Genomic DNA, 12952 nt, shown 5'->3' on the forward strand with positions numbered 1-12952 from the left:
TTTTTTCTTTTTTTAGTTTTCTAATAACTATTGATTGTCTTAAGCTTAATCACTCGGACTATGAGTTTGATTTCTTCATGGTTGCTTCGACATATTCTTCTCTTAACACAAAGAAAACAAGATCACTTTTAGGATAAGCAAACACAACATCACATTGCTCAAGTTACAACAACTTATATTACACTAAAAAAATAAGAAAAAAAAAACACTTATAATTAAACATATTGCTGATGTATGTATATGTACTAGATAGATATTTACCGAAAATATCATAATAGAAACATAACCAAAGTTACTATCAACCGCAAGCTGAAAAAACTCAGCTCTAGTTATAGTCAAAGGCTAAAGCTAAAAAGCCAAACATTACCGACCACACTGTTCTTCTTCCTGCTTTGCTTTCAGAATCCAGCTTAGGACGGTTCACAAACGCGGACGCAGCCACCACCACCGTGGTAGTAGTTGAACGCCATTCTTTTGACTGACTACAAAGACCTTCTAAAACGAGAATCTCGGGCTTTCACCTTCCGTGGTGGATTTCACCCGTTTGTTAGTGAAGAGATTACGGTGAGGGAAAAGAGCGTTTTCATTGGCATTCTGCGTTTACAAATGCAGCTATCTCGTCCATAACGGTGTGGAAATGATTGTTGTTAGGTAATAAGTAGAAGCCAATGGTGGCTTGCTCCAAGTAGAGAAGCTTCACATCTTGACCCGCTTTCTTGAGTCCTTCTGCATACTTCAATTGCCAATCTTGAATCAAATCTAAACCCGCTACAACGACCAGACTCTTGGGGAAACTCAACCCTTCTAAACTCTTGCTTCTCGGGCCAAACGGGCTACACGCTGGATGCTCTCTGTCTTCACCCTCCGGAAGAAACGCTCTCCAATACCAATCTCGGTCTCTAACCGTCACAAAGTATTTCCCATCCAAACGTTTCTCAGATTCCGTTCTCTCGGTCCCTCCAAACATAGGGTTAAGCAAAATGTTCCCCAAAACATTGATCCCCGACTCAACTGCTCTTAGTGCAACATTATGCACAATGTTACCCCCAGAGCTATCACCCACCAAGAAAATATGAACCTTTGAGTCTTTCTTGCTTTTAAGCCAAGAACTAGAGTTGACCCAATTCAAAACAGCCCAGCCATCATCATAAGCACAAGGGTATCGATTCTCTGGTGCACGACGATAGTTCACAGAGACAACAACAGCACCACACAAACCAACAAGCCTACGGCAAAGAGTATCATAAATAGCACTGTTTGCAGAAGAATGTGCAAAGCTTCCACCATGGAAGAAGACAATAACAGGCACTATTTCACCATCAACGGGATTCTGAAGATCGGTAACACTTGGTGGGGGACCAGCATTAGCCGGTCTGTATACTCGGCTAAGCAGATTGGTTTGGCGATCGATGATAACATCGAACGAGAAGACCCCATTAACAGGGTTGGCGTTTGCAGGGACTTTCCGGTCTAGAAACTCTGCAAGATGGCGGTTAAAAGTTCCGTCAGGGCGGCGCAGGAGATTGTAGGCTAGCTTAAAGTTGGATATCAAAACCCATGTATTGAGAGGCACCACTGTCTGCAACAAAAACATGGAACATGGAACTATTAACAAAAACAACAAAACTTTATATGACATAAAAAAAGCTTCTTCAAATTTGATTAAAGGTCCATAAAGAGTCTTAGTCTTCTGCCAACTAATTAGCAAGTTGATTTGATATGATTTCAACACTTAACAGTAGAAACAGTCAAGAAATGGACAACAAAATCAAAAGTGAAAAATCAAGAACTACCAAAAATCTGATTTTGCCCAGAATCAAAATCAGTCACTAGAGAAAGAGAAAAACTAAAAGCCAAATAAAGCCAAGAAAAGCTCCTAAATTAGTAAAGACCCATCAAGCAACCGACACGTTTCATTACCCCAAACGATGAAAGCTCTAAGCTTTGATTACTTAAAAAAACACATAACTAAACACCACAAAACTAAGAACAATCCATGAACACAGTTAATATCCAAAATCACAAAAGACCCATCTAACAATTACAATCATAAATTGACACCAAAATCAATAAAAAAAGGTCTTACCTTGCTCTCAATAAGATTAACTTCTTCACTCCCAGCCATGGAAAAGTAAAAAAAAAATCTTCTTTTTATTACCAATCAAACAGAACAAAGACACGAAAGCCCAGATCGGAAATTTCCCTCAAGAATTCGATTAAGAAAAGATTTGAGCCAAGAAGGGAAATTTTCAACTACTAAACGAGACTCAATGAGTAAAGTTTTTATCTTGAAATAGAAAGAAACCTGCTTTTAAACGTCAGATCAAAAGGTTTAACATTTTTAATACGGAGCATAAGAAATAAAAATAACTAAGGGTTAGTGAAATTTTTGAGCTTAAAATAAGAGGTGTGGTGGATAAGAATATTGGCGTAGGTTAGTATGAGTTTGACTACAGAGTATAATCTGCGCATGGAAATGCAAGTCCAACGCGTCGGGGAGAGAGTTGGGTGGACCTCAAGAAAATAAATAAATCATGTTCTTGTTTCGTTTGAATTGAAGAATATATAACTTTTTAATCTGTTCGCAACGGGAAAACAAAGCTTTTTTTTTTTTTTTGAAAATTTTAGTATGATATTCACGTAATAAAAAGAGAATTTTTTTTTTATTATATAAAATTTAGTTTCCTAAAATTATTAATTTATATAATAGTAATATATATTATATTTATAATATTTATATAAACAAATTAGAAACACTGTTTAACCCAAACTATATACTAACACTAGATATAGATCCGTGCGTTGCACGGATTATTAGTCAAAATTATCACTTATTTTTTTTTAAACTTAACTAAAATTAAAATAAATATCTACGGTATGTTTTAATTTTAAAAAATGCAGCATTTTAATTATTTTTAAATAGATTTATTATGCATAATGCAAAATCCAATATAAATATTGGCCTATTTATTATCAACACCACCATTACTACCTTTTCTCCTCTTTCCCAACTGATCTCCTTTTTTTTTTATCTTCTCTGGCATTGAGCAGAGCCTCTTTCCAACAAAAAATTTAGTCTATGTCTATCGCCGTTCATAATTCTTTAATTTGCCTCAATCGCCATATATTCTTTGGATCTAAATATCACATCCATTTTTAGAAAACCATTATAATTCAAAGTGATTTTATATATTAATAACATGATATATTTCTAATAAATAATAAATAATTATTACCTGATTCATGTTATTTTTAAAATCAATCTATCACCACATCCGTAACCATCAACCACCACCATCGTCACCTCCATTAACAATCACATGCTACATTGTTTTTTCCTGAAATTTTAAGTGGATGTCTCTCTTTCGTCGTAAAAATTCCAGTATTGATTTTCTTTATTTTTAAATTTCGTGTTATTAGTGTTTATTTCTTGTTTTTTAAATCCTAATTACATGTATGTTTTGTTTTTTGTTTGAGGGCTATTTCATCGCTGAAAAAGTTAGTTTCTAAATTTTTTTTTCACTCATGGCTATTTTTTTAATTATTTTTGAGTCAAAGGTTAGTTACTAATATTATCCTAAAAATAATTTGTAACAAAAAAAAGAGGCGAAAAAATTTACTAATAGAATGAAGTTAAAGAAATGGTGGTGTTTCTGAAGAAATTAGTTTGCTTGGTTAGAAAATATGAGACAATCTATTTTTTATAAAGAAGTGAGTATTTACAATTTTTTTTTCCTTATATGATTAATAAATTATATAATTTATTAATTTTTCGATTTTTAAATCTTTTTTCTTGTACAATTAGTAACTTATAAATAAAACATTTAGCATATTTTTATAATTTCTATTTTATGGAAAATATACATATAATTTTTTTATATATACATAAAGTTTCCTTATAATATTTTTTTATATTTATAAAACTCTTTAAATTTATAATTTTGTTATAATTATCTTTTACAATTTTTAATGTGTTAAAAATATTTTATATTTGCCACATGGCAAAATCTCTTATGGAAATATAGGTATAATTCCATTATAATGATCTTTTTATATTTAAAACTGTTTAAATTTATAATTATATTTTTCCTTTTTTAATTACTAAAAAGTAAATATTTATTTGACACGAGGCAAAATCTAAAATCGATAGATTTGACACGTGTCACGATCACGTGAGTTACTAACTTTAAAAATCATATTTTATATAATAAGATAATATATATTAAAATATATTTGATAAGAATTTTAGCTTCTGGCAAAATGATAAAGAAGTATACTTTATAAGAATAATCGACATCAATACTACTAATAAATAGTACCGGTCCAATGTTTGGGAAGACCCTAAGCAAGATAATTTTTGTCTCCCCCCATATAGTCCCTTTTCGATCCCTAAAAAGAGCCATTCTTTTACAAATAAACTAACAAGAAAAACGAATTAGAATGGCTAATCGATTTGCACACATGGTTACTAGATTTTTTTTGCGCTATATATCAATTCAATCAAAAATCAAAACAATTCTCCAAAAACCAAGAACGAATCATAATCAGAAACTTTAATGAACACATATCACAATCACATACCTCTGTTACGTTATCGTGACGTTAAGGCTTTGTTACCACCTCAGCTTCCTTTTGACTCTTTCTTAATCACTAATTCACTATTCACCAAGCAAATCAAGTTAATCAAAAATCATAAAAGAATAATTTTTTGTTGAATGATCTGTGATGAAAGTAGAATAATTTGTAGGATAAAGAGAGTTCTTTTTATGAAAAAATGATCTACTGCAAACTATGTTCATAGATAGACGAGAAGATCAACAATTTTTAATTTGATTTATTTAGTAATAAAAAGATGAAAAAAATAATCTCTGTAGGCTATAGAAAATTTGGGCCGTAAGCCATCGCTTATGTCGCTTACGTCGTGGGCCGGTCTTGCTAACAAATATAAGAATACATACTACATTTATGGAGATATCGGCCGCCGTAGATTACTCAATATGATATTGGTCTTAACGACTTATTAATTTATAAATTATTAATACCAACTGATTATTGATTAACGATTAATACTATGATATCAGTCTTAATAGAATAGTATTAAGTTAACTAATTATTTTTAAATCAGAATAATATGATACCGATCTTCACAGAATAACATATTTCACTATCAAAATCATATCCATAACAATTATCCAAAGTAACAAATCAGTTTTCAAAATTAACATTAAATTAATTTTATCTCACTCCTAAAATATTATTCAGTTGGATAATAACTAAAAATACACTTATAAGTCACTTGCAAATAATTTCTAAATCGAATGAATGGTCAACTGAAATTCTATACATGTTCCAAACCACCAATTAATTTACCTAGCAGATTTTGATTAACGTCGACCTCTAATTGACGAACGGTAAGCAGCTTTGGATTTGTATGGTCAAGATGTTGCTAACGTGGTATAGAACAAAACATAACTCTCCCTGAATATTGAATTAAGATCCTAGAGTATATATCTTTGATCAAGAACTTGTGATTATAAGAACACCTTTTCTTATTACTTTTGAAACTAACTTAAAACAAAAGTACACAAATCTCTTAATCTCTAAACTCTCATATGACATACCACATCTTTGGTAGCTCATATTTATACACACAAAACATAAGACCTAAACATTAAACCGACTTGTTTAAAACCGACTTAGAGAGCTAGATAATATCTAGTTTTTAGATAACTCCTAAAAACTTCTTATCTTTTATCTCAAGTTAACTACTAACTCTAGTTAACTTCTTTGATCATAAGCTTCTTAACTCAAGCTTACTTCAACAATCACCCCCTTAAGCTTGAGAACTTCTTGTGATACGTCTTGAACTCCTACGAGATCCCTCATTTCTTTAAACTTGATTCTTCCTAAGGCTTTAGTTAAGATGTCAGCCTTTTGTATATCCCCCGGAACATGATCCACTTCAACTTGTTCATTTGCAATACATTCTCTAATGAAGTGATATCTCTTATGGATGTGTTTACTTCGTCCATGAAACACAGGGTTTTTCGTGAGTGCTATGGCTGATTTGTTGTCTATTAAGATCAACACCTTCTCGCATGTTTCCTCAATGATTTCCCCTAGAAGTTCCTGAAGCCAAATGGCTTGCTTTGCAGCCTCTGTTGCAGCCATGAATTCTGCCTCACAAGATGATAAAGCCACTGTTTCTTGCTTTTGATAGCACCAAGTAATTGGACAGTCATTCAAGTAAAAGATATGGCCTGTTGTGCTTCTTCCATCATCTTCATCAACATTGTGACTGCTATCACTAAAACCAATCAGTTCTGTTTTATCTTTTCGACCAAATGACAAACCATACGACTTTGTTCCCTGCAAATACCTAAGTACTTGTTTTAGCGCTGATCCATGAGATTCTTTAGGGTCATGCATATATCTGCTCAGGACTCCTACACTATAGGAGAGATCAGGTCTTGTATGTAGTAGATATCTCAAACATCCAATATTTCTTCTATATTCCTTTTCATCTATACTTTTCTCTTCTTGAGCTTTACTTAGCTTCAAATTTGCAGTCATTGGTATATGCACAGCATTACATTCCTCCATTTTGGTTTCAGCTAGTATTTTGGATGCATACCTTTCTTGTCTTAACATGATTCCTGATTCATGTTGTACTACTTCAATACCGAGATAGTATGTGAGCTTTCCTAAGTCACTCATCTCGAATTTTTCAGACATTCTTCTTTTAAAATCAAAGATCATACCTAGGCTAGAGCCTGTTACCAGAAGGTCATCTACATAGACAGCTACAACCAGAAGTTGTTTATTCTCTTCCTTTCGATACAAAGATGGTTCTTTAGAGCACTTAACGAACTTTAGCTCCATAAGTATCTGATTGAGCTTGTTATTCCATGCCATAGGGGCTTGCTTAAGTCCATACAAAGCTTTGTTTAACTTGTATACTTTGTCTTCATCTCCTTCAATCACAAATCCTTCTGGTTGTTTTACATACACAGTCTCTTTTAGTTCACCATGCAAAAACGCCGTTTTTACATCAAGATGATGCACTTCCCATCCATGTGATGCAGCTAATGCAATGATGAACCGTATTGTTTCAATGCGAGCTACAGGTGCAAAAACCTCATCGTAGTCTACTCCATGTTTCTGAATATATCCTTTAGCCACTAATCTTGCCTTGTATTTGTTGATACTACCATTAGCATTGCGTTTTATTTTGAATACCCATTTGAGGCCGATGGGCTTAGTTCCAGCAGGTGGAGAGACTAGATCCCATGTCTTGTTTTTTTCTATTGATGTGATTTCTTCTTGACATGCATCTCTCCATTCTTTCAACTCCTTTGCTTCATCGTAATCCCAAGGTTCTTCATTTAGGCTTAGTACCAATCTTTCTGTTTCAATTTCTGCTAACAGGATGTAGTCTTGTAAATAGCTAGGCTGCTTAGTTTCTCTTCCTGACCTTCTTAATATTGGTGTTGTTGATTCTTGAGCTATGCTAGACTCAGTTTCGGGTACATTCTCTGAGTTTTCTTCACTAGATTCTTCATCACTGTTCTGGTTTTCATTTTCCTCTGTTTCCTCTGTTTCTTCTGTGTTATTTTCATTATTTCTGATGCCTTTATTTCCAAACTCTCCCAAAGTGAGAGTAAAGGTTCCTGAATCTTTATTATTTTCACCAAGGTTATTCCATTTCCATCCTTTAGACTCATCAAAGTCCACATTTCTACTGACTACTATTTTCCGTTTTGTTGGATCAAGTAGCCTATAGGCTTTAGAACCTGGTTCTGTTCCTAAATGTACCAATGTTCTAGACCTATCATCCAGTTTCTTTAGGTGTGGAGACTCTACTCTTGCATAGGAAGTACATCCAAATACTCTTAGATGTTGAACATTAGGCTTCTTTCCCTTGTATGCCTCATATGGAGTCTTATCAGTCAAGGTTCTTGTAGCTACTCTATTAATCAGATATGTAGCATGTCTTACTGCTTCTCCCCACAGGTAGTTAGGTATGTTCATATGTTTCAAGATACTTCTTGTCATTTCCATGAGTGTTCTGTTTCTTCTTTCTACCACTCCGTTTTGTTGAGGAGAGTAAGGAGCTGTCAAATGTCTTTTGATACCAGACCTTTCGCAGAAAATCTGAAATTCCTGAGACATGAACTCACCTCCTCTGTCTGTTCTCAGTGTTTTAATGTGTAGCCCGGTTTCTTCCTCAACAGTAGCCTTGAAACTCTTTAATTTGTTAAAGCTCTCGCTTTTCTCCTTTAGCAAGAAGGACCACATATATCTTGAGTGATCATCGATTAAAACGAAAACATACCTGTTATGTGCTGCTGTAGGTGGTGCTATTGGTCCACATAAGTCTCCATGAACAAGCTCTAAGACATTAGTGGCACGGTATGTTGTTGCCTGTGGAAATGTCTTCCTAGTTTGTTTCCCAAGATAACAAGAAGCACATATTTCTTTTTCAATCTGTATATTAGGCATACCTAGCACTAGCTCTTTCTTTATCATATTCTTCATGTTTTCAAAGTTAACATGTCCTAATCTTGCATGCCATGTAGTAGAATCTCCAGTTTTCATAATTTGTAGACATTTCTGATGCTCTGCTACCATTATTACTTTGTAGAGACGATTCTTTGCTCTGATTGCTTTTACTAGAAGCTGACCATCTTTATCATATAGCATCAGATAGTTTTCTTTCATCCTAACATCACATCCTGACTCGGTTGCTTGGCCAAGACTGATGATGTTGCTTTTTAGATCAGGGATAAAGTAAACATCAGCTAGTACTTTTCGATCTCCATTCTTAGTTACAAATAATATTGATCCTTTGCCTTTAATGTCAATCTTTGAGTCATCTCCAAATCTGACCTTTCCAGTAACAGTCTCATCAAGTTTTGCAAAATAGCTTCTATTTCCTGTCATGTGATTACTTGCACCATTGTCTAGATACCAAATCTTATCATCTTCTGCAGTTTTCTTGAAATCACTTGGCTTAAAATTCTTCTCATTGAGATATACAACTTCATGCATCATTAGTTCAGCAATTTGAGTTTCTTCTTCCTCATTCTCTTGTGTTTCCTGAAGTTTTAGTAATCTTTCTGGACAATTTGAAGCAAAGTGACCATTCTTGTCACATCTGTAACACATAACTTTTGACCTGTCTCTTTATCCTGTTTGATTTCCAAATCGTCCTCTTCCTCTTCCTCTATTAGTAAACTTTCCACCTTGTCCTCTGCCTCTATTTGCATAAGAACTTTCTTGGTATGATTGTGACTCATTATTGGCGTACATAAGTTTGCTTTGATCATCATTCTGTTCTTCTTCATCACATATTCTTTCTTCATAAGTCTTTAGCCTTCCTACAATATCTTCAAAAGGTAGAGTATTTAGGTCAAGTACTTGTTCTAAGGCAGCTATGATGTGTATAAATCTTTTCCTAGGTACGCTATTCAAGAATTTCTTCACAAGTTTCTTCTCTTCAATATTATTTCCTAGGGCTGCGGACTTTGTGGATAGTTCTGACAATCTTCCTGCGAAATCATCGATCTTTTCGCTTTCTTTCATCTTCATTCTTTCAAACTCTGCCATAAGAGTTTGTAATCTAGCCTCTTTTACCCTATCAGCTCCAACATGTCTTGTTTTTATAGCATCCCAGACCTTCTTGGCTGTGTCAAGTTTTCCAACTTGTAGGGTGAGACTTTCTGATATTGATTGGAACAGGAGGCCTCGCGCCATGATGTTCTTGTCTTCGTCATCAGATCCGGGCTCGATAGCTTCCCAGACCTTATGTACGCTAAGGACTATTTGCATCCTAATAGACCAAACCGTATAGTTTGTCGTTGTGAGCATCGGGCATTTGATGCTTGAGGAAACACTTTCCTTAGGGTTTACGGCAACGATCTCAGCCATGTTTGCAGCTGCAAACAGAACGCTTTCTTCGATATATGTTTAGGGTTTCTGAATTCAATAAAAGCTCTGATACCAATTATTGAATTAAGATCCTAGAGTATATATCTTTGATCAAGAACTTGTGATTATAAGAACACCTTTGCTTATTACTTTTGAAACTAACTCAGAACAAAAGTACACAAATCTCTTAATCTCTAAACTCTCATATGACATACCACATCTTTGGTAGCTCATATTTATACACACAAAACATAGGACCTAAACATTAAACCGACTTGTGTAAAACCGACTTAGAGAGCTAGATAATATCTAGTTTTTAGATAACTCCTAAAAACTTCTTATCTTTTATCTCAAGTTAACTACTAACTCTAGTTAACTTCTTTGATCATAAGCTTCTTAACTCAAGCTTACTTCAACACTGAAAACAAATTCACTACTACAGAGTTTGAATCTCACTTTCATGGAAGAAATTGAAAAAGAAAGAAGATAAAGCTTGCCAAACACTCTTACGCGAGCTGAAAACAACAGAAAACTAATGCACCAATAACATTAGTTATCCACCATAAAAAATTCCGATCATTATTTATCCAAAATATGAAAATCAGAGTTGAGGCAAATAAAAAAATATCGAAAACTCACCAAAAGGTTCAAATTGACAAGAGAATCGGTTTCTAATTTTTTAAGGCTTCAAAACGCATATATATATATATATATATATATTGGTATAAATGTTGATAAGCTCACATTCTCTCTTGCATATAGCAGTTGTCTATTTTTGAAAATTTGACATCACCTTTACAGATACCATAATTCTTATGTATATTTAGGCACAATGATTTGTTTTTTACCAAAAAATTTAAGAACTTTCACAATCAAACCAACCAAAATTTAGATTGATAACTTTGTGAAATAATAAGAAATCTCTATAAATTTACTTTTCAAAAAAGTCAAAACTGATAAATTATGAATCTCATGATATTTTATTAGATATTATAAAATGCTGTAAGAGTGTAATTTTAATATTGGTTTTGTCCTTTGTCATCTTTAAGAGAGCAATAACAATCCTAACCATTTTTCTCTCTTTATATAAAAAATTATCAACAATTACATATGTCAGCACTCATCACTACAAAACTTGTTCAAGCGATGCAATATAAATAAATTTAGGTGAATTTATTGATGGAAACAATATTTACAAATTCAAACTATGATTACGAAACTCACATATCCCAAAAATTGTTGACAATATTAGATTATTAGGATGAAAATGATACATATTTAGAAGTTTATAAACACAACTTCTAAGGAAACTAGCATAACAAAATTGTGTTGTTCTCTCTTGTATAAATCAGATTTTGATGAAACTAAATTATTTTCCTATACTACATTTATTATGAATTGGAATATTGGTGTTATAAATAAAATTTAGTATAAAAATATAATTTTTCAAAGATTCTTAAACTTAGACCTTTGCATTACCTCTTATTTTTGTTGCGTTATCAACACGTTTAATTATCAAATGTTTTAGAGAGCATAATAATTTGATAATAATTCTAGGTATACCATCTTCTACGTTTTTATAAAATAAAAAATTTACATCATGCTTACTTGAATTGATATATATATATATATATATATACGTAGTTTCATACTATTACTCATATTATATACAGATGTTAATAGAAACATATAAAAACGTTTATTTTGGTAAATGATTTTTAAAATTAAATTAATAATAGGTATACATGTTTTATACTTGGTAGAAGTGTAAGATGAAATCAAACTTAAGAAGATAAAATTATAGAAATTATTTTCTTATTAAAAATGTTTTATGAAAATAAAACTTTAAACTAATGACACCTCCGTATATCTATACAAATTTGAAATAACACTTTGAAAAAGTGGCAAAGATAGTGAGGAAGTTGGATTTAGAGTCTTATATAAATATGTATGTATATTTTTGTTAGCAAAAGTGGTTATCCCAAACAATGAAAATGCTATTTATCTCATGTTTCTATAACACTTACCTCATGTAAGTAAATAAAATCGGCTAATATTTTTGAGAGACAATAATAATTGTAGTCTTTAAAGAATTAAATAAAATCAAATATTGGTAAGGTTTCTTTAATGAAAAATAATATAAATATTTTTATTCCTAATATATGAATGATCTTCATTGACAATTTGTTTTTAAAAAAAAACTTTTTCTTCTATATTTTTGTATATAACGTTTTCTATACCTAAAAAATACATTATCTATACCATCCAAATTTTTTTTGATTTTTGTTGGATGATGTATAAAGACATACATAATATATACATGGTAAAAATATATCAGAATATGCTTGAAACCATGAAAGAAAAAGAAATAATATCTTATTTTCTTTTATGGCTATATATAAACTGTGTATATATGGGTATGTATTCTTATTTTTAATATATTAATTATATTTTATAGGTTATTTAACAGTTTTATAATATGTTCCAACGTCAACTTGAATTTTTCAAGGGTATTCATCTCACTTGTGTATAATTTTTTCATGCATGCCATGTATTTGTTTTGATCAGATCGTTTAAATAGTTTTGATATATGGTTTAAAAAATTTGGACTGATAAACTTGAACTTGAGTTCTACCAAACGTGACCACAGTTGAGAAAAATTCGCATAAGTTAATAAAGAAAACACAAGAAAAAATAGTAGAAATCGTGTAGTTTTTACTACAGTCAAATAAATAACGAGTAGACTTACAAAACGATATAACTATTTTGTGATTGAACAAGCTAAACAATTGCATTATAAAAAAAATGAGGTGATTTTAGTTTTTTTCAGTGACAATGAATTTGGTGTTCATTACATCAATTGACTTATCTCTATTCTAATTTGGTTTTAAGATCGATTGTATTTTCTCTAACTATATCACTTTGTTAAAATAATTGGTAGGGTGATAAAATATCGAGTCAACCACAACTACGTTAGTTGATGCTCTGTTCTTACAACTTTCAGATTACTTAAGTGAGAAAT

General features: G+C 32.1%; 1 protein-coding gene across 1 annotated transcript; it reads right to left on the bottom strand.

Moving 5' to 3' along the window:
• Positions 1-134: 134 nt before the first annotated feature.
• Positions 135-2450, bottom strand: LOC9310450 (gibberellin receptor GID1C). Its single transcript, XM_002874337.2, has 2 exons — positions 2087-2450; positions 135-1579 (listed from the first exon to the last, which is right to left on the bottom strand). Exons 1-2 carry the CDS (start codon positions 2123-2125, stop codon positions 584-586), a joined length of 1035 nt encoding a protein of 344 aa, XP_002874383.1. The 5' UTR covers positions 2126-2450; the 3' UTR covers positions 135-583.
• Between the last annotated feature and the right edge of the window lie 10502 nt (positions 2451-12952).

The sequence above is a fragment of the Arabidopsis lyrata genome, assembly GCF_000004255.2.
Source record: "Arabidopsis lyrata subsp. lyrata unplaced genomic scaffold ARALYscaffold_6, whole genome shotgun sequence".
In the NCBI taxonomy this organism is placed as follows: Eukaryota; Viridiplantae; Streptophyta; class Magnoliopsida; order Brassicales; family Brassicaceae; genus Arabidopsis; species Arabidopsis lyrata.